Source organism: Capra hircus, chromosome 25 (assembly GCF_001704415.2).
Source record: "Capra hircus breed San Clemente chromosome 25, ASM170441v1, whole genome shotgun sequence".
Lineage (NCBI taxonomy): Eukaryota > Metazoa > Chordata > Mammalia > Artiodactyla > Bovidae > Capra > Capra hircus.
The window spans coordinates 27,278,162-27,301,678 of record NC_030832.1 but is presented as its reverse complement, the minus strand read 5'-3'; the positions used below and the strand labels follow the sequence as shown (position 1 = coordinate 27,301,678).

The window sequence follows — 23,517 nt, the reverse complement described above, 5'->3', positions numbered from 1 at the left end:
ATGCAGCAATGAAGACCTAGCGCAATCAAAAATTTTTTAAAAAAGCAATAAAAAGATAGTCTATCATCAGTGTAATGAGCCCATTTTACTAATGTAGGAAAGGAGAACAGGAACAGACCTTGGGCTACCAAAGACATACAGTGAGGCTGTGCAGGCAGCCTTGGGGAGCACTTGAAAGGTGCACTGCGGCCCCTCCTATGTGACATCAAATTGATTTTGAGCCTCAGTGGCCAGGGGTCTACTGGACCTCTTATGTGAAGGCCTTTTATCAGTATATGCCTTTATGCACTTTGTGGGCTCCTGTTACTTGCAGCCAAAAGCAACTTTGTGATACAGACGTTAACCTCACAGGTTGGTTTTATAAGCTTCTTGGAAATTACGTTACTTGCACATGCTTTTGCTACATCAGCAACTTTGATTTATGCATCTGGGGTTTTTCTGTCTTCTGTATCTTCAGATGAAATTAATTGATCTTAGATGGGGCATATGTTGCAGTCATTCTAAGAAATCTCTGTGGCTTTATGTGAGAGGCCATTATACTTTGTTTGAAAATGACACAACAGCTTTGATAAAATTATGGTACTACTATGGTGGATGACTGTCCAGCAGTCAAGACTTGGAGCTTCCAATTCAAGGGGTGCAGGTTTGATCCCTGGTCAGGGAACTAAGATCCTACGTGCCACTCAGGCAAAAAATAAAATTAGTAAATAAATAAAACTAATTCTTGGTTGCTTAAAAAATCCTTTAAAAATTATGGTATGACAGGACAAAGTTTCATAATGGACAACAACCTAGGAGCAAATAGATACCTGATCCAATAAAATCCAATTTTCAGATGTTATATTTCCTAGACACAATTTAATTTCTCAACTCACAATCACTCAACCCAGCATTCATACATGTCTATAGTAATGTGAAGTGCAATCTCGCTCAGTATTGATTTTGATGACATTGTTTTAGTTGCACCAATTCTTTTTTATTTTTTAATCACAATATTTATCCCTTGATGAATAATTTTTGAGCCATTGATCCATTTTTGTGATTTGGGGATAGAACACAACACAATGGAAACCATGAAAATTGCACATTTAGTGAAGGGAAACAATCACACACACAGGAAAATTAAATGAAAATAGCACCATTGCCTGAATGTTAAACTACCGTCCTTGGAGCCCAGGGACAAGCTTTAGGAGCACAATTTTAAGGATATGGCAGGATTTCTGTGAAAGTCACTGGGATCAAATGTGTGAGATGCACGGGTTTAAAATTGTTTCTTGTCTTTTTCCCCCCCCCTCTAAAATAGCATTTAGGAAACCTTTGGAGGTTTGTGGAGCACATTTTGAAAAACAGCACTCTAAAACCCAGTTCTCATAAGGTCTAAATTGGAGCCCAGCTTAATGAATTTCATCATAACTGGTCCTTCTGGAGATCCCCAAACTTCCAAATTCAAAAGGGTTTGGGACCCTATGGTGGATGGGGTGATAATTTGGGGTGGAGGTGAAGGAACGGCTTCCCCTCAAATCACATGGTCAACTGCCTCCCCTTCTGTTTTTCTAATTAAAACATCCACGTGGCCCAAGCACCTTATTGGAGGCAGCAGTAGGATCTGTCCAGTGAATGGCCTGCTGTGTGTTGACTCCCAGCTCGGCACCAGGCACCACATTGACCGTTATGCTGAGATAGGTGGCATTATAATAAGAGTGACCTTATTTGGGGGCAGCAGGTGCCTGAGAGAGGACTTCAAAGTGCTCTCCAGTCACCAACGATATGCAAACGATGTCACCTTCAGTACATCCCAGGGTTTGTAAGAAGCATCTGTGTATTGCTTCACAAGCTGGGGAGTTCCAAAGTTACACTGTGAGTAAGGGGGAACCACCGAGGATGGATGAGGATGTGTGCCAGGTTTAGTACTGTATTTTAGGAAGATCATCGGTGGTTAGTGGAGGAACAGAGACTGGAGCCTGAGGCTTAATTGTCCATGGATTTCTAGGTAGAAATTCCAAGTCAAGTCCTCAGGTTGCACAGCAGGGATCCTGTCCTGGGATTTCCAGTTGGAGCCTTGACAAGACCAATGCCTCCTCCCAGGCAAGGTGATTTGTGCAAACACACTGCATCCTCCCAAGGACAGAAAGCAGTTGATCCCAGCTCCCCTCACTTGGAATGCTTCTTCCCCATCAGGCCTGACTGGGGTGACAGTAACAAGTCTAGGGCATCTCTTAGGGGAGAGCAGGTTCAAAGGAGAACAGGAGGTAGTTTCTTATCGGGCAAAAGTGAGAAGGCCAGGGAACCTCTCTAAGACAATGGGAGGCAGTATCTTATTGGGCAACTTGGGGGTCTCCTGTCTCATTTTCTGGGACAGTCTGTTTGTTTGCTCCTTCCATCATTTCCCTGTACTGACGTTTGAAGAAACCAACCTGTTAGGGAGGAAGGAGAAAAAAAATCAGGAAGTCCAGTGGACGAGAAGAAAAGAGATGATGGAGGGGATCAGTGATCACCATCTCTGGAACCCTATGTTCCAGCACTATACTAGGAACTTTAAATAAACAGTATCATTTAGACTCTGCCATAGTTCTGTGAGCTGCGTAGAACCACCTTCAGAATGAGAAACCAAGACCCATCATGAACCAAACACACGCCGATGGCCAAGGAAAGAATCAGTGGTGGCATCAACATTAAATCCAGGGCTTTCACGTTCTAATTTGCCTTCCAGGGAAACATGTAAAGAGGTGAAGAAGAGTGGAAAAGAAATGGAGACAGATTAGAGGAGGCCTGAGAATCAGACAGAAAGACATGGAGTCCACTGGGGACAGGTGATGTCACTGGCGGCTTCCCTGGTGGCTCAGCAGTAAAGAATCCACCAGCAATGCAGGAGATATGGGTTCGATCCCTGGGTTGGGAGGATCCCCTGGGAGAAAAACTTGGCAACCCATCCCAGTATTCTTGCCTGGAAAATCCCGTGGACAGAGGAACCTGGTGAGCTGCAGTCCATGGGGTCGCAAAAGAGTCAAACACGACTTAGCCACTAAACAACAACAGATGTCACGGGGGGAAGGGATCTCTTTAGGAAGAACTGGGGTCACAGGATTGACTCCATGGTGAGCTCTTTCTTACACTGTAGAAAGAGTGGGATCAAATGCTGGTGGTCTCGGGAGTAGGATAAAGACACTCACCTTGTACAGTAGGGCTGTGATGAGGGCCAGGAGCAGCAGTCCTCCCACAGAGCTGCCCACAACGAGGGGGATGGGGTTGTAGACCTCATACTTCTCCAGCACCAGTTCCGTCTGGAGTGGAGATGACCCCATCAGGAAGGCTCAGGACTCCTGAGGTCCCAGAATCCTCCCAGGTCCCCTTGAACTCCCTCCCCTCCTTCATCAGGCTCCGCTCCAAGGGGTGGGATACAGAAGGACTCATGGGCTTAGGAACAACCGTCCTGCCTGGGGCTCTCCATCCATCCTGCCTCTCTCCAGGCTTGCAAGCCCCCCAGTCAGCATCATGGATTTAGCATCAGGAACTGTCGGACCAGCCTGGCCACTCCCTGCCACATGGTCACTACCTGAGCTCTCAAAAATGTCTCCTGTCCTGGAAGCTGAGAATACACAAGTCTGTTGAAGGTGATTTCAGCCACGCTCACGACCAGCACCTTCTTCTGCTGTGTCTGCAAAAGAGAAGGGGAGAGCTGGGAACTAGCTGTAGTTGGATGGGCAGGAGGGCTCGGGGATAGAGAAACGCCCTGGCTTGAGGTAGGCACAGACACATCAGGCTCCACCTGAGTCTGGGAAGGGACTCTGCTCTTAGAATTACACACCTGGCTGACCCAGCGGAAGCTGAGGTTGCCCTTCAGGATGAAGTCAAGTTCCTCCTGGATGCCGAAGGAGGGGATGTCACAGCGGAACCTCAGGCAGTCAGCGATGGAGCAGTCCTGGAGACAGAGAAGTGGCGTCAGGCCAGGGGGAGATGGTTTGAAGGTAGAAGGCAGCGTTCAACTGTCTGATTTGAGAGGAGCTGCCACATTGGAGCTCAAGCAGGCTGTTCAGCAGACACCCATCTGATATAATACGTATTCCTGAATCAAATCCCTCTATGGAAGTGTGGAAGTGTGGCTTCCAGTGGGGGACCACCCAGGGCCCTCTCACCAGGACAGGCTTCTTCTTAAAGTGGGTCAGGAAGTCAGACTCTGTGGGTGCTGTTCTCTCTGAAGAGCACTGAATGGAGGGGTTCTAGGGAAAAGGCACAAGGAGAAAGCATGTGACGGGTCATCAGGGACTCACGAAGACCGAGGAGTCCAGGCAGGGCCTCCCTGATGGCCCAGTGGTAAAGGATCCGCCCGCCAATGAGGGAAATGCAGGTTCGATCCCTGCATTGGGAAAGATCCCCTGGAGGAGGAAATGGCAACCCACTCCAGGATTCTTGCCTGGAAAATCCCACGGACAGGGGAGCCCGGTGGGCTACAGTCTATGGGGTCGCAAAGAGTAGGACACAAGTGAGCCGTTAAAGAACAACAACAAAAAAGCCACAGGGAGTCCAGGGAGAGGGCATTAACGGAGCGCCCATAGAGCCTTCTGAGTACCTGGGGGTTGAGGACCTCTATGTCCTTCCACACGGCCACCTGGTTCAGCTCCATGGGCACTGAGATGTCGATGCTGACAGGCAGCTCCCTCTGCCCCAGGTTATTCACCTGCATGGAGGACAGTGAGGGCCAAGATCACGCTGAGCCCCCTGCCCTCCCGGATCTCTGGCTCCTGGGCCCCCCGCCCCAGGCCATGTTCCCAAGTCACCACACGTGCCTGGTATCTGTGCTGGGCCTCCCTGCTGCCCTCCTCCTGTGAGGCCGAGAAGTTGAGGTACTTGGTGGATTGTTCGTGGCTGTGGGGAGAAGAGGCAGGGGTGGATGAGAAGTTCCGTTAGGGCCTCCTGAGGAGACTCGGGGTGGGAGTATGACAGGACGGGTGGTCAGAGGGCCCCCGGGCTGGTCGGGAGTGACTTGGGGTAACGCGATGGTTCAGGGAGCCAGGCTGGGCTGCAGGCTGGGTGCAGGCTTCCTGCAGAGACTGTCCAGAGAGGAGACCGCCAGGGCAGCCAAGCAGGGGGCTGGGGTCACAGGGACTGCTGAGAGCACTGTCTGACCCGGGGGGAGGGGGCCAGGGCCTGCCCTCTCTGTGCCTGGGTCTTCCTTTCAGGCCTCTGTGGACTCGGAGGAGGCCAGATGGGCAGGTGGGACACGACGAAGGTGTAGGGAGATTCAGGCTGATGCTGCTGACAAATGTCAACTGGACTCACCCCTTCTGGCTCCCTAAGGCCTTCCCTGGGGCCCTTCTCTCCTGTTTCCTCAGTTTTTCTTTCTTTCTTCCTTCCTTCCTTTATCCCTCCCCCCTGCCACCCCCTCTTTCTTCCTTTCTGCTTGTGAGCTCTTAGTTCCTTGACCAGGGATCAAACCTGCAGCCTTGGCAATGAAACCTCAGAGCCTTAGCCACGGATCACCAGAGAATTCCCTCCTCAGCTTTTCCGGGCCTGGAGTTTGGAGGTGGTGGGGGGCCCAACACGGACTGTCCACTGGGTATCAGTGTAACCACACCTCAAGGCTGCCCTAGGTCCCCAGCCTGGCCCCTGACCAGGGGCCTGCTCTCATTTCCCTGCCCCCTCCGCTGCCCCACTCCACTCCTTACACACCTGCCCTTCAACTGCACCACACAAATTCCAACCCCGACTCCTACCCTGAAGAGTCATCCTTCTCTAAGAAGGGCCCCTCCCAACACCCCAGCTTGTCCTCTACTAAATGTGGGCTATAACGATAATTACATCATAATTATTGTTATCAATAGCCACAAAAAGCACTCGATTGATTAGTAAGTGCTGCTAGTGGTGTCATCTACTTATTGACAGGGTAGTGATAAAACTTAAGTTTGAGGGCCTTCCCTAGTGGTCCAGTGGGTAAGAATCCACCTTCCAATGCAGGGGACACAGGGAACTAAGATCCCACATGCCATGGGGCCACTAAGCCCGTGAGCTGCAACTAGAGGAAGCCTGAGCACTGCAATGAAGACCCAGCACGGTCAAAACAAAACAAAACAAACAAACAAACAAGCAAACTCAGCAGAGGTTCAGCTCCTACAGAAAGAGAGAATTCCCCACGCCCCACAGCGTGATGGGCGAGGACCCCTTGGAGGTCATGGTGTGGCACCTGCTGATCACGGTGTAGACAGCATACTTCACGGGCAGCTCCAGCTGGAAGGTGGTCTTGCTTGTCTTGGGGCTGTTATTCTCACTGGAAAAAGAGGAGGATCCCAGCTGGCAAGTTCCCCAGGGGAGGAGACTGAGAGGGAGCGGGCACTGCCCTGAGCCTGGCCCAGCTCACCTGCTCACATTGGCGACAAGAAGTAGCTTGTCTCCCAGGGTGGCCGTGGGGGAGACGTGAAAGGTGACCGTGAAGGTGATCTGGGAGGGGGCAGAAATGGGAGGAGGTCACCGAGGAGTGGGACTGCGTGGGGCCCGGGGAGGAGCAGTGGGCAGAAGCGAGGCTGACCTGGGCGCCCTCACGGAAGATGAAGTGGTTGACGCTACAGCGGGTGCTTCGGGTGCCCTGGGTCCCGGCGGGGGCGCTGTCACAGGTCAGGCGCAGGGAACGTGACTGCAGATGGTTCTGGGGAAGCACAGATGGACCAAGGCAGCTGAGAACTTGTTAGTGTCCCGACAAAACTCTATACAGAAGTGACAGTTACCTGCAATTTACCTTAAGGTTATGTTTTGTTTTAAATTTTTGGGCTTCCCTGGTGGTTCAGTGGTTGAGAATCTGCCTTGCAATGCAGGGGACATGGGTTTGATCCCTGGTCCTGGAAGATTCCATATGCCTCGGGGTAACTAAGCCCATGTAATACTGAGTCTGTGCTCCGGAGCCCAGGAGCCACAACTGCTGGGCCCTGGTGCCCTAGATCCCATGCTCCACAACAAGAGAAGCCCAAGCACCTCAACCAGAGAGTAGCCCCCGATCACCATAACAAGAGAAAAGCCCTCCCACAGCAACGAAGCCCCAGCACAGCCAAACATAAAGAAATTGGTGTGACTCAAAAATTTTTTTTTTAATCCTTAAACACTATCTGGTCAAACTTCACCCTAAGGTAGAAATCCCAGATTTATTGTTAATAGCATTTCCCCTTTTTTTAATTCACAGTTCTTTTTAAAAGATTTGTATTATGAAAATTTCAAATCTCCTCAAAAGTGGAAAGACAAGGTAAATCCACCCCATATCCCCATCACTCAGATTAAATTACCAACATTTTTCTACTCTGTTTTGTTCACCTGTTTTCCACTTTTTCTCCCCTGAATTATTTAAAGCACATTCCTAAGATCACAGGGCTTCCCTGGTGGCTCAGAGGGTAAAGCATCTGCCTGCAATGCAGGAGACCTGGGTTTAATCCCTGGGTCAGGAAGATCCCCTAGAGAAGGAAATGGCAACCCACTCCAGTACTCTTGCCTGGAAAATCCCATGGACAGAGAAGCCTAGTGGACTACAGTCCATGGGATCGCAAAGAGTTGGACACAACTGAGCGACTTCATTTTCTTTCTTTCACTTTCCTAATATCACATACTTTCGATCTGGAAAGACTTCACTGTATACCACCAATAGATAAGGGTGTTTTTTAACATAAGCACAAGACTCAACAAAATTAACAATAACTCCTTAAGATCAGCTGATATCCAAGTCATGTTCTAAACTGTATCCAAAAATGTGAATGTTATAGCTCATTTTTAGAAGCAGTATCTGGTACTTCCCTGGTGGTCTAGTGATTGTGACTCTGCACTCCCAACCCAGAGGGCCTGGATTCAATCCCTGGCCAGGGAAGTAGAGCCCATATGCCACTACTGAGAGTTCCCATGCGTCAACTAAGAGATCGCACATGCCACAAATAAGACCCCGCATAGCCAAGTAAATAAATATTTTCAAAAAGTAAATAAAAGCCGTATCCAAAGAAGGTCCACACATGGCATCCAGTTGGTGTGTCTAGAAGTACCTCCAGTGACAGGGTGTTCACCCTCACAAGGCAGCTGGAGTTTGTCATTCCTAGACAAACTCCTAGACAAACATTCCTAGAAATACATTCATCACGTATTTCTTCATGCATTGATCAAAGTAAGCTTCCATTGGGAAGACTGGCTTAAGAGACACATGGGAGAACAACCAAGCATAAAATGTGGATCTAGTTTAAATGCTGGTTCAAATAAACCACTTAAAAGGATATATTTGAGACAATTAAGGAAATTTGATTATGGTCTAAATACCAAGAAATTATTCATTTCATTGGGTGTGATCAGGGCTATGGGGTCATGTAAGACAGTTCTACTGTCCAGAACAGTGAAACAGGAAGGTGTATGATGACAGGGTGTCTGGGATTGGTTTTAAAATATTTAAACCAAGAGAGGGTAAAAACAGGTGAAACAATGTAGCAAAATGCTGATGATTGTTGACTCTGGGCAATAATTTAGGAGGAGGTTTGTTGAACCACTCTCTTCTTTTGTAAATGTTTAACACAGTTTTTCATAATAAAACATTTGTTAAAAATCTCTCTTTGACTCCCTGTGGCCCTGGTTCTGTCTTCTAGAACAGGGATTACCATATGGCAGCCCAGCACCAATTTGTATAAATAAAGTTTTATTGGAGCACAGCCATGCTCATTCATATACATATTGTCAATGGCTGCTTTCACTTTAGATCAGCAAGAATGAAGACACTGTGTGGCCCACAAGACTGAAATATCTACTCTCTAGTCCTTTATGGATTGGGGAAGGCAATGGCACCCCACTCCAGTACTCTTGCCTGGAAAATCCCATGGACGGCGGAGCCTGGAAGGCTGCAGTCCATGGGGTCGCTAAGAGTCGGACATGGCTGAGCAACTTCACTTTCACTTTTCACTTTCATGCATTGGAGTAAGAAATGGCAACCCACTCCAGTATTCTTGCCTGGAGAAACCCAGGGACGGGGGAGCCTGGTGGGTTGCCGTCTCTGGGGTCGCACAGAGTCGGACACGACTGAAGCGACTTAGCAGCCCTTTATGGATAAAGTATGCCAAGCTCTCATCTACAGTAACCAATAAATCCAACTCACTCTTCTACAGGACGGTATTTTATTTAATTTTTTCTTTTCTATTTTATTTTCTAAGCCACAAGGCTTTTGGAATCTTAGTTTTCCTCGACCAGGGATTGAACTTGGGCCATGGCAGTGAAAATCCTGCATTGTAACCACTGAACCACCAGGGAATTCCCCAGAACAGTGTTTTAAAATATTTGAAGGCTGAGATATGTTCTCCTTTAAAAGAGAAATAGTTATACCATGCATAATACAAAAAAATAGAAGGCAGGGTCCCTGCGGTTCTCACATTAGCATCCTCCTGGGAATTGATTCCTGACTGTCATTCTTAAAATGCCAAGCTCAGAGCTGAACACAGAATGAGTTGAGGCATGCCACAGCAAACACAACCACATCAATCTAACCATGATCAGTCCAGCCCTCTTGGCTTTCAAGAATGCTAAACAGATGAAGACCTGCCTGAGCACTGAACCCAACACAGGAGTCTCTGCTGGCCCCCTGCCATCAGCCTTTCCTTCCCCAAAGGGGACAGTACCTGGCCCCCGGTCACACGTCGGTAAGACAACCCTGGAGGGTAGAAGAAGGTGACTGCGGTTCCATAGGAGTCCTCGCCATCATTCCACACTCTCACTTTCAAGTTCAGCTCCAGGTTACTCCCTACCATCAGGGTCTTCAAGCTAGCATTGGGGCAGAGGAGAGAAGGTGATTCTGTGACTGAGGCTGAAAATGGAGTGGGGGTGAAATGCAGAGCGGGGAAGTGGGGAGAGAGACAGGGACAGTGTGTCTGGGTCCAGAGCCCTGGGTAGAAACATTAGGAAGAGCCAGGGACAGGAGCCCTGGGTTCCAGGAGGGGACCTGGGGAACCAGGGTGGGTCTAAGGGGCTGGACACTCACTCTGAGACCCCAAAGGAGATGCTGAGGTCGTCCTGGCAGACGTGATCTGCGCCACAGTTCTTCTCAAAGGGGAGCTGAGAGGGAAGGCAAAGCAGGGTTTTCCCTCAAGATCTAGAGTCCACCCCCTCCAATCCCTCTGGAAAAGGCCAACCCCAGGACTCACAGAGGTTGTGAAGTATCTCTGGGCATCCACTGCCAGCATAGGCTGGAGGTTTCTTAGGCTAGAGATGGGCTTGCCCACGAGGGAGAAGTTGAGACGCAAGATGATGGGGGTCACTGAGTCCTCCACACAGTCCTGGGGGATGGATACAGGAGGAAGCAAGAAATGCACCCTCGCAGCCACCAGCTGGGTCCTGTCTCCTCATTCGTAAAATGCAGTAACAATGGTACCAACCCACAGCCCCTCGTAAACGCTCATCGCTAGGATCTGCATGTGGAACTGCTGCTGTGATTGTCCTTCATGTTGAGTATCCTACCCCAGCCTCCCACGGGCTCCCTCACTCTACTCAGGGTCTCCCCAGACTGTTCTCCATAGCCCCCTGAAACCCTCTCTGTTCTCTCTCCAGCTTTATCTCTCTTTCATCACTATTATCTGTTATCTAGGAATATTATCAACATCTATTATCTAGGAATTTGATTCGCTTCTGATCTTCCCCCATAGCTCCCCGTGGCCACGATCATTTTGTCCACTGCTGGCTCCCTGATGTTGAGGACAGGACCTGCCTCAGAGCAGTGGCTGGATAAAAGAATCCCAGCCCAATGCCCCATGGCTCTCTGAAGCAGCCTCAGGCTTCTACCTGAAATCCAGCCATGTAGCCTCCTGCTACAACCTCATCCATCCTTCACTCCCTCAGTCATTCAGCTAACCTGTGTTAAGCCCCTCCTGCTTTCCACTTGCCGTTTGGGGGCGGAGCCAAGGCGAGGACCAGAACACATCCCTGCGTCCCTGCCCAGCCACCACCCTCCACCAGCCTCAGAGTCGCCTCCCTCCCCAGGACCCCTCACCGGAAGGAGCAACCTCACAGCCTCGCAGTGCTGCTTCAGCCCCAGCTCTTGAACACGGGTCAGATTCCGAGTCCTCGTCTCTTGGAAGATGGCACGAGGACTCAGGCGGCCAGGGTCAAGGGTTAAGTCAAATGTCACAATGCTTTGGAGGTTAACTGTAGGGGAAAGTGGGGGATGGAAAAGGCTGAGAGAGAAAGAGGAACTCCCCAAGTGGGAAAGGGGCAAGGGAGGAGACAGGAGCCCTGGGCCTGGGGACTCCCAGGGGCAGGTCATCTTGGATTGGGGGCAAACGACTCACCCAGCTGGTTCTTGGGACTTTGGGAAACATGCAGGCAGACAGTGGCCTTGCCCAGATCATGGGGAAAGGTCGCCAGCGGCTCACACTCATACACAGACCTGGCGATCTCCGTGGGTGTGATGTGAATGTTCGCCCACATCCTGAGCACAGGTCTGGTCCTGTGGGCAGAACACTGAGCTGAGGACAAGCCTCTGGTTCTGGGATGACAACCAGGGAGGGTGGTTAGAGAGGCTGGTGTCCTCACAGACCTGGGACTACCCAGCTGGTATGTGTTCTCACCTGAGCAGCAATGCGTGCCCCTGGGCCCCCACGGCCAAATCTGCCAGTCCATCCTGGGTGAGGTCCTGACCCCCGCTCAGCGACTGCCCGAAATACTGGAGGCTGGGGGAGAGCTGGGCGCCTGTGACCCGCTGGCCGGAGAGGAAGCGGCAAGTCAGGTTGTTATCGTTTAGTCACTCGGTCGTGTCTGACCCTTTTGTGACCCCATGGGCTACAGCCCACCGGGCTCCTCTGTCCATGGGATTTCCCAGGCAAGAAGAGTGGAACGGGTTGCCATTTCCTTCTCCAGGGGATCTTCCTGACCCGGGGATCCAGCTCGCCTCTCCTGAATTAGGAGGTGAGTTCTTCACCACTGAGCCACCAGGGAAACCCAAGTCAGGTTGAGGGAAAGAAAAGCTGAACAGAAGCAACAAGAGGAACAGGGAAGAGGGGATGAGGGAGACAGAATGAAGGAGTGAGCCGTAAAAAAAGAAGTACCTAAAAAGAGGGAGTGGGAGTAGAGAAATAGTGAGTAGAGACAAAAGATTTCTAGGACATAAATGAAGAAGCGGAGCTGGAAAGGCTGGCCTGGCGACCTGACTTTCAGTCATTCACTTGGCTAGTTCATCTCGGGTTCCTATTCTGGCTCCTTCACTTATGAGCCATGAGATCTTAAGCTAGGAGTCAGTCTTTCTGTACCTCAGTTTCCTCATCCCTCATCTAGGATGATAACACCTCAGAGCACTAAATGAACTAATTCATGGAGTTCTGAGAACAGCACCTGGCGTATGATCACTACTCAGTAACTTTATCATGGTATCAGGGCTAGAAGGGCCCCTTAGCAGTCACCCCCATGTCCCTCATTCTCCTCTACCCCTTGCCCCTGACAACCAATAATCCACTTTTTGACTCTGTGGATTTACCTATTCTGGGCATTTCATGTAAACAGTATCACACAATATGTGGTCCTTTGATGGATCTAGCTTCTTTGACTAAGCATAATGTTTTCAGGGTTCATCCATGTGGTAGCATGTTATAGCATGTTGTGTTGACACATGTAACATGCGTCAGTGTTTCATTCTTTTCATGGCTGAATAATATGCCACTGTGTGGGTATACCACATTTTCTTTATCTGTTCATCACTGGATGGGCATTTCGATTATTTCCCCCTTTTGGTTGTTACCTATAACACTAATACAAACAAGCACGTGTAATTTTTTTGTGTATGGACCTGTTTTTAATTCTCTTGGGTGGAACTTCTGGGTCACCCAGTAACTCTAGTTTAACCTTCTGAAGAGCTGTTTTCCAAAGTAGCTGCATCATTCTACATTCCCACGTATAGTGGTTGAGTATGCCACATACTTTCACATCCTTATCAACACTTTGTTATCATCTGTCTTTCTGATTTCAGCCATCCTAGTAGGTGTGAAGTGATGTCTCATTGTTGTTTTGACTTCCTGATGACTGATAACTAGTGATGCTGAACATCTTCTTACGTGCAAATTGATCCTTTGTATATCACCTTTGAAGAAAAGTCTTTTCAGATCTTTTGCTTATTTTTTTAATTGAGACTTCCTTAACTTTTGCCCTCCTTTCTCAGCCTCCCCCATCCAGTGAAGGGCTCCTGCCTATGGGTATCTGGTAGGATTACTGATGGCAGGAGACAATAACGTCATGACATCCAGGGAGACGAGGGGGTAGGTGGACAGGCAGGCTGAGGCTCCCAGAACTAAACCGACTGGCAAAGCGAGCCAGATAGAGGTGGAGCACCTGGTCAGAGACAAGAGGTTGGAACCTCCCTCACCACGATTCTTGATCCACTATAAACCTTGGACAGGTCAAGGCACTTCTTTTCTCCATGCCCCAGTTTTCATCTTTAAAATGTCTTTGCTAATGCCTGGTGTATGTACAGGGTAAAACTGCTAGGGGATTAGAAGACTTGGATGGAGAAAGTATCAAGTCACCATACAAAGTAATGTTAGTCGCTCAGTCATGTACAACTCTTTGTGACCCAGTGGACTGTAGCCCACCAGGCTCCTCTGTCCATGGGATTCTCCAGGCAAGAATACTGGAGTGGGTTGCCTTTCCCTTCTCCAGGGGATCTTCCTGACCCAGGGATCAAACCCAGGTCTCTTGCATTGCAGGAAGATTCTTTACCATCTGAGCCACCAAGAATCCATCTATACAAATTAAAGAATAACCAATGTTTCCATTTCTGAAGCTCCACAGATTTTGCCTGATGCCTACTAGGTGCCCAGTTCTAGGCAAAAGAGGTAAGATGAGGGAAAGAAGAATTTTCCAGGTGGCAGTGTCGAAGACAGAAAGGTGCCAGGAGGAGGTTTTGTGGCAAAAGGGACTGTGACCAAGCCTCACCTGGCTGTGGGAGGGGCTGATGCCCAGTTCTGAGGTTCCGTGGAACAGGTAGACAGCACCCCGGTTCTCCTGCTCTCCCGGGGCCCCAATGGCCACATCCGCCAGCCTGTCCCCATTCACATCCCCCAGCACGGTCAGGGCTGCCCCAAAGCGGCCCCAGGGGTGGCCCGGCTCCCCTCGCAGGACAGCATCACACTTCCACTTAGTCCTCTGCAGAATGAGAATGGTGTCAGGTCCTACCCCAGGGACCCCTCCATCCCACAGCCAGACCCCACCCAGCCCAGGTCTCATCACTACTCACCCCCTGAGGAAAGGGGCACACGGACACCTGGCCCCCGTGGGTCTGCTCGTAGAAATGAGGGGCCCCGATGAGGACCAGGTCAGAGCTACTATCTCCATTCACGTCCACAGAGCAGAGGGAGGCCCCGAAGTAGGAGCCGGTCTGGAGGGCAGAGTCAGGAGTCACCCTGTTTGCCCGCTGCCAGGGGCATACCCTGGGCCAAGTCCCGCCTCTCCCCAGACACCAACACCTCCCCCAGAGGCCCTGCACCCCCTTCCTCTCCTCCTTCTCTGCCCCTGGAGACCCCCTCCACACTCAACCTGGGTCCCTGTGACTTCAGCCTTCAGCCTCCATTGCCCGGACACCTGGGTAAAGAGGACCACCTTCCCGGTGTGCTGATGGCGGGGGGCCCCCAGGATCAGGCTCTGGACCCCCTTCCAAAGGGCCAGCTCTGTGGAGTAACCTGAAGGGGCCAGGGTCAGCACCGAGGCTTCCCCACCCCTGTCCCCTCATCCCCCAGCCCCAGGCCCCTGTCCTTCCCAGGCAGCCCATCTCCTGCCCAGCCCCCAACCACAGCCTTGTCTCACCCAGGTAAGAGTCCCTCATGTCCACGTGCTCCTGGGACATGTTGATGAAGGTGGGGTTCTTATTTGGGGGGTACAGGAAAGCACCTCCAGACCAGCTGAAGCTCCCCACAGCCCCCAGAACTGGTCCATCCTGGGAGGAAAGGATTCCAGGGTGAGCAGGTGGGAAAAAGACAACCTATTCTGAAGAAATGCCTGCCACTGACTCCGCCCACTCATCAGATATCCACTCTTGCCTTCCCTCCTCCATCTCTGCCTAACCCTACATCAACGGGCTGAAAGGGGCCCCACTCACAGGCATGAACACACCACTGAAGCCCTCCTGAGACATCTCCAGTTCGAAGGAACTACTGCTTATGGTCTGCGTACCTGAGGAAAGGTATGACACCTAGGTTCTATGGGGGAAAGACAAGCTTTGCCAGGTTCAAGGAGAATCTCAGCTTTAAGAGGATCTCATGTGTGTGCTATGTGCTGGATCACTTCAGTCATGTCCGACGCTATGGGACTCCATGGACTGTAGCCTGCCAGGCTCCTCTGTGCATGGGATTCTCCAGATAAGAATAGTGGAGTGGGTTGCCATGCACTCCTCCAGGGGATCTTCTTGACCCAGGGGTCAAACCCACATCTTCTGTGGCTCCTGCACTGCAGGCGGATTCTTTCCACTGTGCCACTGAGGAAGCCCAAGAGGATCTCATGTTGGAGACTAAATACCCAAAGAGAGGAACTGGCCCATGACAAAGGAGCCCAGGCTCTAGAAGAAAAAAGGATATATAGGTGAGGGCTTCTGAAACGAGTAGTTCCATCTCTGACTTACCCTCAATGGCAAAGATCTTCTCTTTCAGTTGTTTCTGAATGTCTCGCAAAGCGTCAAAGTTCTCCACTTGAAATACATGCTCTTTAGAGGGTGTGGAGGCAATGTCGATTAATTCTTGCAAGGAATTTCTGTATCGAAATGCTGATCCCACCTGTCCCCAGCAAAGACCAACTCAGTGAAAATAATCCGAACTATAACATGCCTGCTGGATGCTGGGCTCCTCCAGTAACCCTGCAAGGTTAATATAATTACAGCCAGCGAACAGGCAAGAAAAATGAGGCTCAGACAGCATGGAGGCATTTAAGGAAAAGGATGAAAGTCCCCCAGGCTGGGACAAAGCTTTCATCCTGAAGGCAAAAGAAAGCTAAGAGAGCTGGGGGCTTCTGTCCTAAAAGGGAAGGTGCCTTAAGAGGACTTGAAGGGACGAGGTAGAGTAAGGGCATCCCCCCATCCTACCCCAATTGCATATCGGATGATGCCGGCGGCCTCAGCCCGGGGAATGACCTCCTTGTAATCCACCTTTTCTGTTTTCTCCCCATCAGTGATGACGATGAGGATTTTGGAGGCGTCTTTTCGGGCCCCGTAGGCGGCACTGAGCAGTCGATCTCTGTCAGAGAAGATGAGGGTCCAGAGGCCAGTGAACAGAGCCGCTGCTTGGCCCCTGATGCCTTTGTGAGAACGAGGGGATGCTCTGTCCCACCCAGAGGCCCCTGGCTTGGTCAGGAGACCACGGACTGAATTTCAGTGCCCACCTCTCCCTTCCTCACCGAGACAGATAGGGCCCTCAAGGAAGGCTCAGATGCTTTAGGGGAGGACCGGGGAGGAGTCAGGACTCACGTGACGAATCGGATAGCTGAGGCCGTGAACGTCCACCCTCGCAGCTGCCAGACGGAATTCAGGAGGTTTAGTGGGTCTGAGCTGGTAGCGAAGTCTTTGAAAGTGAAGTGCTCCTGGAACCGGTCTGAGAACTGCACCAGGGAGAACTGGGAGAACCAAGCAGCGTTGGGGGTCAGGCCGAGGCAAAGCCACCTCGAGGCTCCTCCCACAAGCCTCTCCGGGGCGGGGCGGGGCGGGGCGGGGCTACACCCCGGCCTTGCCGCCCTTGAGGGCACACCTGGGAGCTGGGACGCTGGAACTGGCTCATCACGGCCTTCACGAAGCTCAACATTTTGTTAAAATCTCTGGAGGAGATGCTGCCTGAGCCGTCGATCAGAAAGGCGATGTCCTGATCCTGCCTTGGGCACTCTGGGGGAGGAGATGGCACCAGTCCCCAGAGGGACACTCACAAAGCCCGGGTCTCCTGGCCACAAGACGAGGAGTTTCCCTCCCAGGAGCTGCCCTGACTCCTGCCTAGAACAGGATCCCTCGGTCTCCCAAAGTCTCTAAAGAGGCCACATCTGTGATTCAGCTGCTCACACCTGGTTGATAAAAAAGTGACAATTCGTCCAGTCCAGATGGTGAGATGCTGGGGCCCCGCCTTCTACCTCGACTGTCCGTGCCCCGCCCCCTGGCCTTTCTCCACCTTCTCTCCCACCGTCCCCACTGTCCAGCAATAAAAGGACACTGCTCCAGCCCCTGGCTCGGGGTCAGCACCAAACTACTTTTGTTAAATATTTAAACAAAATCCATCCTCAGAAGAGACAGCTCGGGGACTTCCCTGATGGACCAGTGGTTAAGAATCTGCCAGTACAGGAGACACGGTTAGATCCCTGGTCCTGGAAGATCCCACATGCTGTGGGGCAACTAAGCCTGCACACCGCAGTTACTGAAACCGGTGCATCCTACAGCCCTTGATCCACAAGAGAAGCCACTGAAACTGAGAAGCCTATACACTACAACAGAGGGTAGCACAACCCTCCGCCCCCTGCCACGCCCCCGCCACGCCCCCACCCTCCCCGCCGCCGCCACGCCCCCGCCCGCCACAACTAGAGAAAGTTCTTGAGCAGACACAGGGCAGACAAAAATAACATAAATACTAAATCAATATTTTTTTAAAAAAAAGAAGAAGAAGGAGTCCCGCTTGACTTGGCTCTCTGATGGAGATTCCTGTCTAGCCCCTAGCTTCCCCCTTCTGCCCCTGAGGCTTCCTAGCAGAAAGAAGGGTGTCCTGGTGGAAGCCCAGGGGCCTAGGAGGTGCCGGGAGGGGCGCCCCAGTCAAGGTCCCGGATGTCAGTCTCCACAAGGGCCTGAGTGTGAATGTGGAACCAGGAAGGGGCCTTGGTCTGCCCCAGGTGGTGTCTGAGAAGCTTACTGTTTCACCTCCTCATCCCCCATCCCCATCAGCACAGGGGAAGGCGGGTCCTCAACCTGTACTCACACACACATGTATACGTATACACATATACCACACACACACACACACAACACAAACATACATACAACATACACAAATACACATACACACACTCATGCACACACATATCAACACACACAAACATACGCAACATGCACACATATACACATGCATCACACTTATACACAAACACACATGCAAACATGCATACAACATGCACAAATACATATACACAGACACACGCATACACACATATCAACACACACAAACACACAACATGCACAAACACATATACACACACAAACACACATGCAAACATACACACAACATGCACAAACACATATAAACATTACACACATACACACATACAAACACACACACGCACAACATACACACAAACACACATAAATATATACATATACACATCACTCTCATACACATACATATACACATGTACACATATACACACACACACACACTCATACATGCACACTGCTCAGACTGCCTGTATCCTCATCTCCCTTTCCCAGCCTGCTGCACAAATCAATTGGTTATATACCACAGGGTACAATAGGTGAAAATAAATGTCCTTCACTCTAAAAATTGTAGCAGCTGGCATAAACTGAGCCCTCGCCACTGAAGCACTGTGCTAAACCTTGGCCGTGGACCATCTATGTTATTCACAGTGTCTGGTGTGCTATTATTCCCATCAAACAGACAAGGGCATCGAAGCTCAGAGAGAGAAAGGCCCTAGAAAGCCCCTGCACTGGGATAGTGATGAGGCAGGTGTAAAAGCAGGTGGCGACCTCTCCAAGCATGTTTGGAATCACTGTGCCCTCCAGCAAAATTTTTTTTTCCGGATCCCTCTGGTTTATCCACTCTGGTAAGAGTATTCCCGGCCCCACGGCAAGCCCCTGTCAGATGTGTGTAGGTTTCTCAAAGGACTCAGTGGCCCCAAACACTCACCCTGCAGGGCAGCCGGGATCCTCTTGACCTGCTGGAACGGGGAGGCCAGCAGGAAGCAGATCCCGGTCAAGTGCATGTTCTCCCGGCATGCATGGTGCACAGTGGGGCCACAGGCCTGGGGACAGAGGGGCTTGGTGGGAAGGGCTGTCCCTGCTACTGTCGCACCCTCCCGTCCCAGTACCTCCACCCTCCATGAGACCCCCAGCACCAGAGCCCTAGATCCCCATGGGTTCTCTCAGGATGCTCCCGTGACCCAGGGCAACTCACCAGCAGCTGAAAGGGGTCGGTGGTGGCTGCCAGGGACAGGCCCAGGGACATGTTCACAGCCTCTGGAGGCACTAGGACACAGGTGTATGCATGGTTACCTTCAGGTCGAGGAGGCGGGGGCACCTCAACTCTGGGAGATGAGGAGGTCTGACAGGTGAAGGGAGCTTTCAGGTCTTGATGGAGCTATGGGGGCGCAGGGGTGGGATGGGAGGGGAGACTGGGAGGGTCAGGAGGCCTGTCTGAGGCTCAGGGTCTGCAGACAGAGCTGAAGCCAGGGAGTGAGTCTCCTGTATTCCCCACAGACCCTCAGAGCATGGGATCCTGAGCCTGGGTGCCAGCCATGGGCAGCCACTCACCCTGCAGGGGGATGGCCTCACACCTGCCCATGCTGTAGTCGCACCAGTAGAGGCCGCCTGTTTGGTTGGCAGCCTTTACCTCCTGGGGGGCTCCAACCACCAGCCTGGGGGGAGAAAAGAACACGGCAGCTAAGATCATGGATGCTGGAGCCAGACTGCCACTTGGCCAGTTTGCTTTCCCTCACTAAGCCTGTTTCCTCAGCTGTAAAGTGGAGACTCATAACAATTTAAATTCCACATGAGAGAGATATTTGTTTCTTTCATTCTCTAGTGTATGTCTGGCTCCTGAGACATATAGTAATAGGTGCTCAGTAAATATTTGTTGAGTGATGGCTTCCTACATCATATGGTTGCTGTGAGGATGAAATCAGTGCCCATCCAAAGGTGCCTGGCACTTAGTGATTGCTCAATTGAAAAATGAAGTTAGCTGTGGTCATTGACATGGCAAGGTAGCCCTTCTTCAGTCCAGTCCTTCATAGCCTTAGGGGAAATTACCATGGTAGACAGAGGAGCAGAGAAGGCAATGGCACCCCACTCCAGTACTCTTGCCTGGACAATCCCATGGATGGAGGAGCCTGGAAGGCTGCAGCCCATGGGGTCACTAAGAGTCGGATACGACTGAGTGTCTTCACTTTCACTTTTCACTTTCATGCATTGGAGAAGGAAATGGCAACCCACTCCAGTGTTCTTGCCTGGAGAATCCCAGGGACGGGGGAGCCTGGTGGGCTGCTGTCTATGGGGTTGCACAGAGTCGGACACAACTGAAGCGACTTAGCAGACAGAGGAAAGTTTGTGAATAGAGGGAGGGATGTGGGGAGAGACCAGCCTTGTGCAGGGAAGGAGTTGATAAAAGCCAGAGGCACCACGCTGTCCTCACCATTGGGCATACTGGACCACACTGTGTCCAAACCCAGGGCTGTCCACACGGAAGGTTGTCGGTTGCTCCATGTCCAAGTTGAAGCAGAGAGAGGACACCGGGGCTGGGAAGGAAGGCGAGGAGATAAGCTTTGAGGAAGGGTCTCCCACCTTCTCCATCTTCCTGGCTCCCAGGCTACCTCCCGCCACTATCCCCTCCAGGCATAATGCCCCAGCATCTCCTGGGCTTCTGGACCCCCAGGCTCAGGCCTCTCTCAGCTCACCTCCTTCAGATGGTCCAGAGATAGCTGTTCCTCCACTAGTCTGCTACCTAGTTTCATTTCTCCATTGCACAGAGCAACGCCCATATAGACCTCTTTCCCCATACCTCCCTTCAGGGCTCCCTTGAAGGAGAATTCAGGAAAACTTGGGGCCGAACAGATGTGGCAGACAGAGTACACGATTGACTTCTGCCTACTTGAGACACCTCTGCATTGTCCAGGCAACTGGCCTCTCTTCCAGCATTTTCTCTTGAACACCCCTAAAATTGATTCAGTATCCTCTTGACCTCCACAAACCCCAGATCCTCAACCTGGTGTAACTCCAGATCCCTCCCCTAAAGTCTGAGTTCGAAAAGTGCATTCTTGGCTCTCTCCCTAGCTCTACCCCCATCCTCTCCTCCCCATCATGACCCTTGGCTTACCCATCAACAGGAAGAGAAAAACCTGGGTCACCGTCATGATAAGAAGGTCAGACATAGGCATCAGAGCACTTGAGCCCCAAAGGGAAGAGCTGGACCAAAATGCCAAGGAAGCCAGTGAGCAGAGAGAGGCTCAGGAGGCCAGACGTAGGGAGGGAAGTCGTCAGCGTGACTCAGAGGTTGGGGGTGGAGAATACAACTGAAATAAGCAGAGAAAGGTTCAGGCAGCCCACACACACTGTGTCCAGGAGTCTTTCTAAGCAGAGATGATATGACTCGCTTCTCTTGTCTCTGCAACCTAGGCTGGGGTGGATGCAAATCTCCTGCCCCACCCCACCTCTCCCATGTTCCCTTATTGTACAGAAGAAAGTTACCCCCTGACCTTGAAATGTCAGTGAACCAGAGGATGGGAAAGGGTAGATGCCAGGATGTCTTCAGACCCCTAAGAGAGGCTCTGGGAAGAATCTTCCACTCTGGACCTAGAAACCTCTGGGCCCAGGATTCAAGCCTCTGGACCCTAGGAGGAAGGCAGAGTGGGTATTCATTCATCATTTGTTTATCACTTATTCAACAAATCAAATTTGAGGCTGATTGTGCGAGCCATCTCTCAGCAGAATGGGAAAACACAAACCACAAGGCCCCAGCTTTGGTGTCAGTGGAGAAGGCAAACATGTAAACAGCCAAGACATTGCTATGAGAGGAGAAGATACTTATTGGTCACAAAGTATCATATTCAGATTGGAAGGGTGTGAAGTTTCAGGAAAACTTCCTGGAAGAGGTGACACTTGATCTGAGTCTTGCAAGCAACTTAAACAGAAGGGAGCATATTTCAGAAGGAGTGGCCAAATGTAGAAGAGACACGAGATAAGAGGCCTTCTTAGGACATCAGTGGTAGAAACCAGAGAGTAGGAGGTGGGAAGTGGCGAAAGATGTGGTCAGTTGGGGAGGTGGGGGAAGCGGAAGCAGGCCTCAGGCCTGGAAAGCCCCCTTAAGGCCTGTCAGTTTTTTATTTTGAGGACAGAGGAAGGCATAGAAGCAAATTGCAAAGACTGAGATATTCAAATTTGAGCTTTAGAAAACGAGAAAAAGGGGCTGTGTGGGGCATGGATTCCTTGGGAGCTGGTTGAAGACGGGTTGGTCAGGAGAGAGGTGATGGGGGCTTCTGGGTGAGCTGGTGGCCGTAGGGACGAACTGAAGGCTGACTGGTCCGTAAGGCGTGGACACTGATGACAGTCCCTGAGCTGGAGGGGGAGGGGTGGGGGGTGCAGCCAACTTCCGTGTTAAGGGAACCAAAATATGTTGTTCTAAGAGTTTGGGTTTATAAAAAAGAAGGAAATGTCATTTGCAGCAACATGAATGGACCTAGAGATGGTCAGACTGAATGAAAGAAGTCAGACAGAGGAAAGCAAGTATCATGTGCTATCACTCATATAATGGAATCTAAAAAAAAAAAAATGGTACAAAGGAACTTAATTGCAAAACAGAAATAGAGTCTCAGATGTAGAAAACAAACTTAGGGTTACCAAGGGTAAAGGGAGGGGTGGGGAGGGATAAACTGGGAGTCTAGGATGGACATATACACACTACCGTATATAAAATAGATAACTAATAAGGGCCTACTGTTTAGCACAGGGAACTCTTCTCAATACTCTGTAATGACCTATATGGGAAAAGAATCTTTTAAAGAGTAGATATATGTATAACTGATTCACATTGCTGTACAGCCGAAACTAACACAACACTGTCAGTCAACTATATGCCAACACATTTTTGAAAATCATAAAAACAAATTAAAATTTAAAAATAAAAGTTTGGCCTCTTTCATTGAAAATGACTACTCCCAGAGAGGAAGGTGTGGAGGGGAAGGATAAAGGACAGCTATTTTTCATAGCAAAGCTTGTGAAACAATTTGACTGTGCCTATGAATAACTTTGATAAAAATACAAACTAAAAAAAAAATAAAATTTTTTAAAGTTAAAAGAGGTTTAGGTTCTTCTGACCTCTCTCTGACCATTTCCTCCTCTGCAAAACGAGGTGATAAAAAAAATACACACTTCCTATTGTTGTTGGGGCAGTTGAGTTAGTAAGTGTGAAAATGCTCAGAAGAGTATTTGTGAACTTATATTATTGATGGTTAACTTACTGTTCGGAGAAGGCAATGGCACCCCACTCCAGTACTCTTGCCTGGAGAATCCCAGGGACAGGGGAGCCTGGTGGGCTGCTGTCTCTGGGGTCGCACAGAGTCAGACACCACTGAAGCGACTTAGCAGCAGCAATGTACTGTTGCATGAGTGATAAGCCACTTTAGTCGTGTCCGACTCTTTGCAACCCAATGGACTGTAGCCTGCCAGGCTCCTCTGTCCATGGGGAGTCTCCAGGTGAGAATACTGGAGTGGGTTGCCATGCCCTCCTCCAGGGGATCTTCTCAGTCCAGGGATGAAACCTGCTTCTCTTAGGTCTCCTGCATTGACAGGTGGGTTCTTTACCACTAGCG

The 23,517-nt window shown here is 50.5% G+C and overlaps 1 protein-coding gene across 1 annotated transcript; it reads right to left on the bottom strand.

Moving 5' to 3' along the window:
• Positions 1,285–21,162, bottom strand: ITGAX (integrin subunit alpha X). The gene is made up of 30 exons (XM_018040559.1): positions 21,027–21,162; positions 20,346–20,448; positions 19,469–19,572; positions 19,113–19,183; positions 18,846–18,960; positions 16,701–16,831; positions 16,424–16,569; positions 16,043–16,193; positions 15,587–15,737; positions 15,068–15,141; positions 14,776–14,905; positions 14,509–14,651; positions 14,210–14,350; positions 13,909–14,118; positions 11,556–11,686; positions 11,277–11,434; positions 10,979–11,133; positions 10,137–10,268; positions 9,974–10,047; positions 9,615–9,756; positions 6,521–6,637; positions 6,353–6,432; positions 6,179–6,262; positions 4,785–4,863; positions 4,568–4,675; positions 4,134–4,217; positions 3,806–3,919; positions 3,554–3,655; positions 3,171–3,281; positions 1,285–2,414 (listed from the first exon to the last, which is right to left on the bottom strand). The coding sequence occupies exons 1-30, from the start codon at positions 21,085–21,087 to the stop codon at positions 2,316–2,318; spliced, it is 3,501 nt and encodes a 1,166-aa protein (XP_017896048.1). The 5' UTR covers positions 21,088–21,162; the 3' UTR covers positions 1,285–2,315.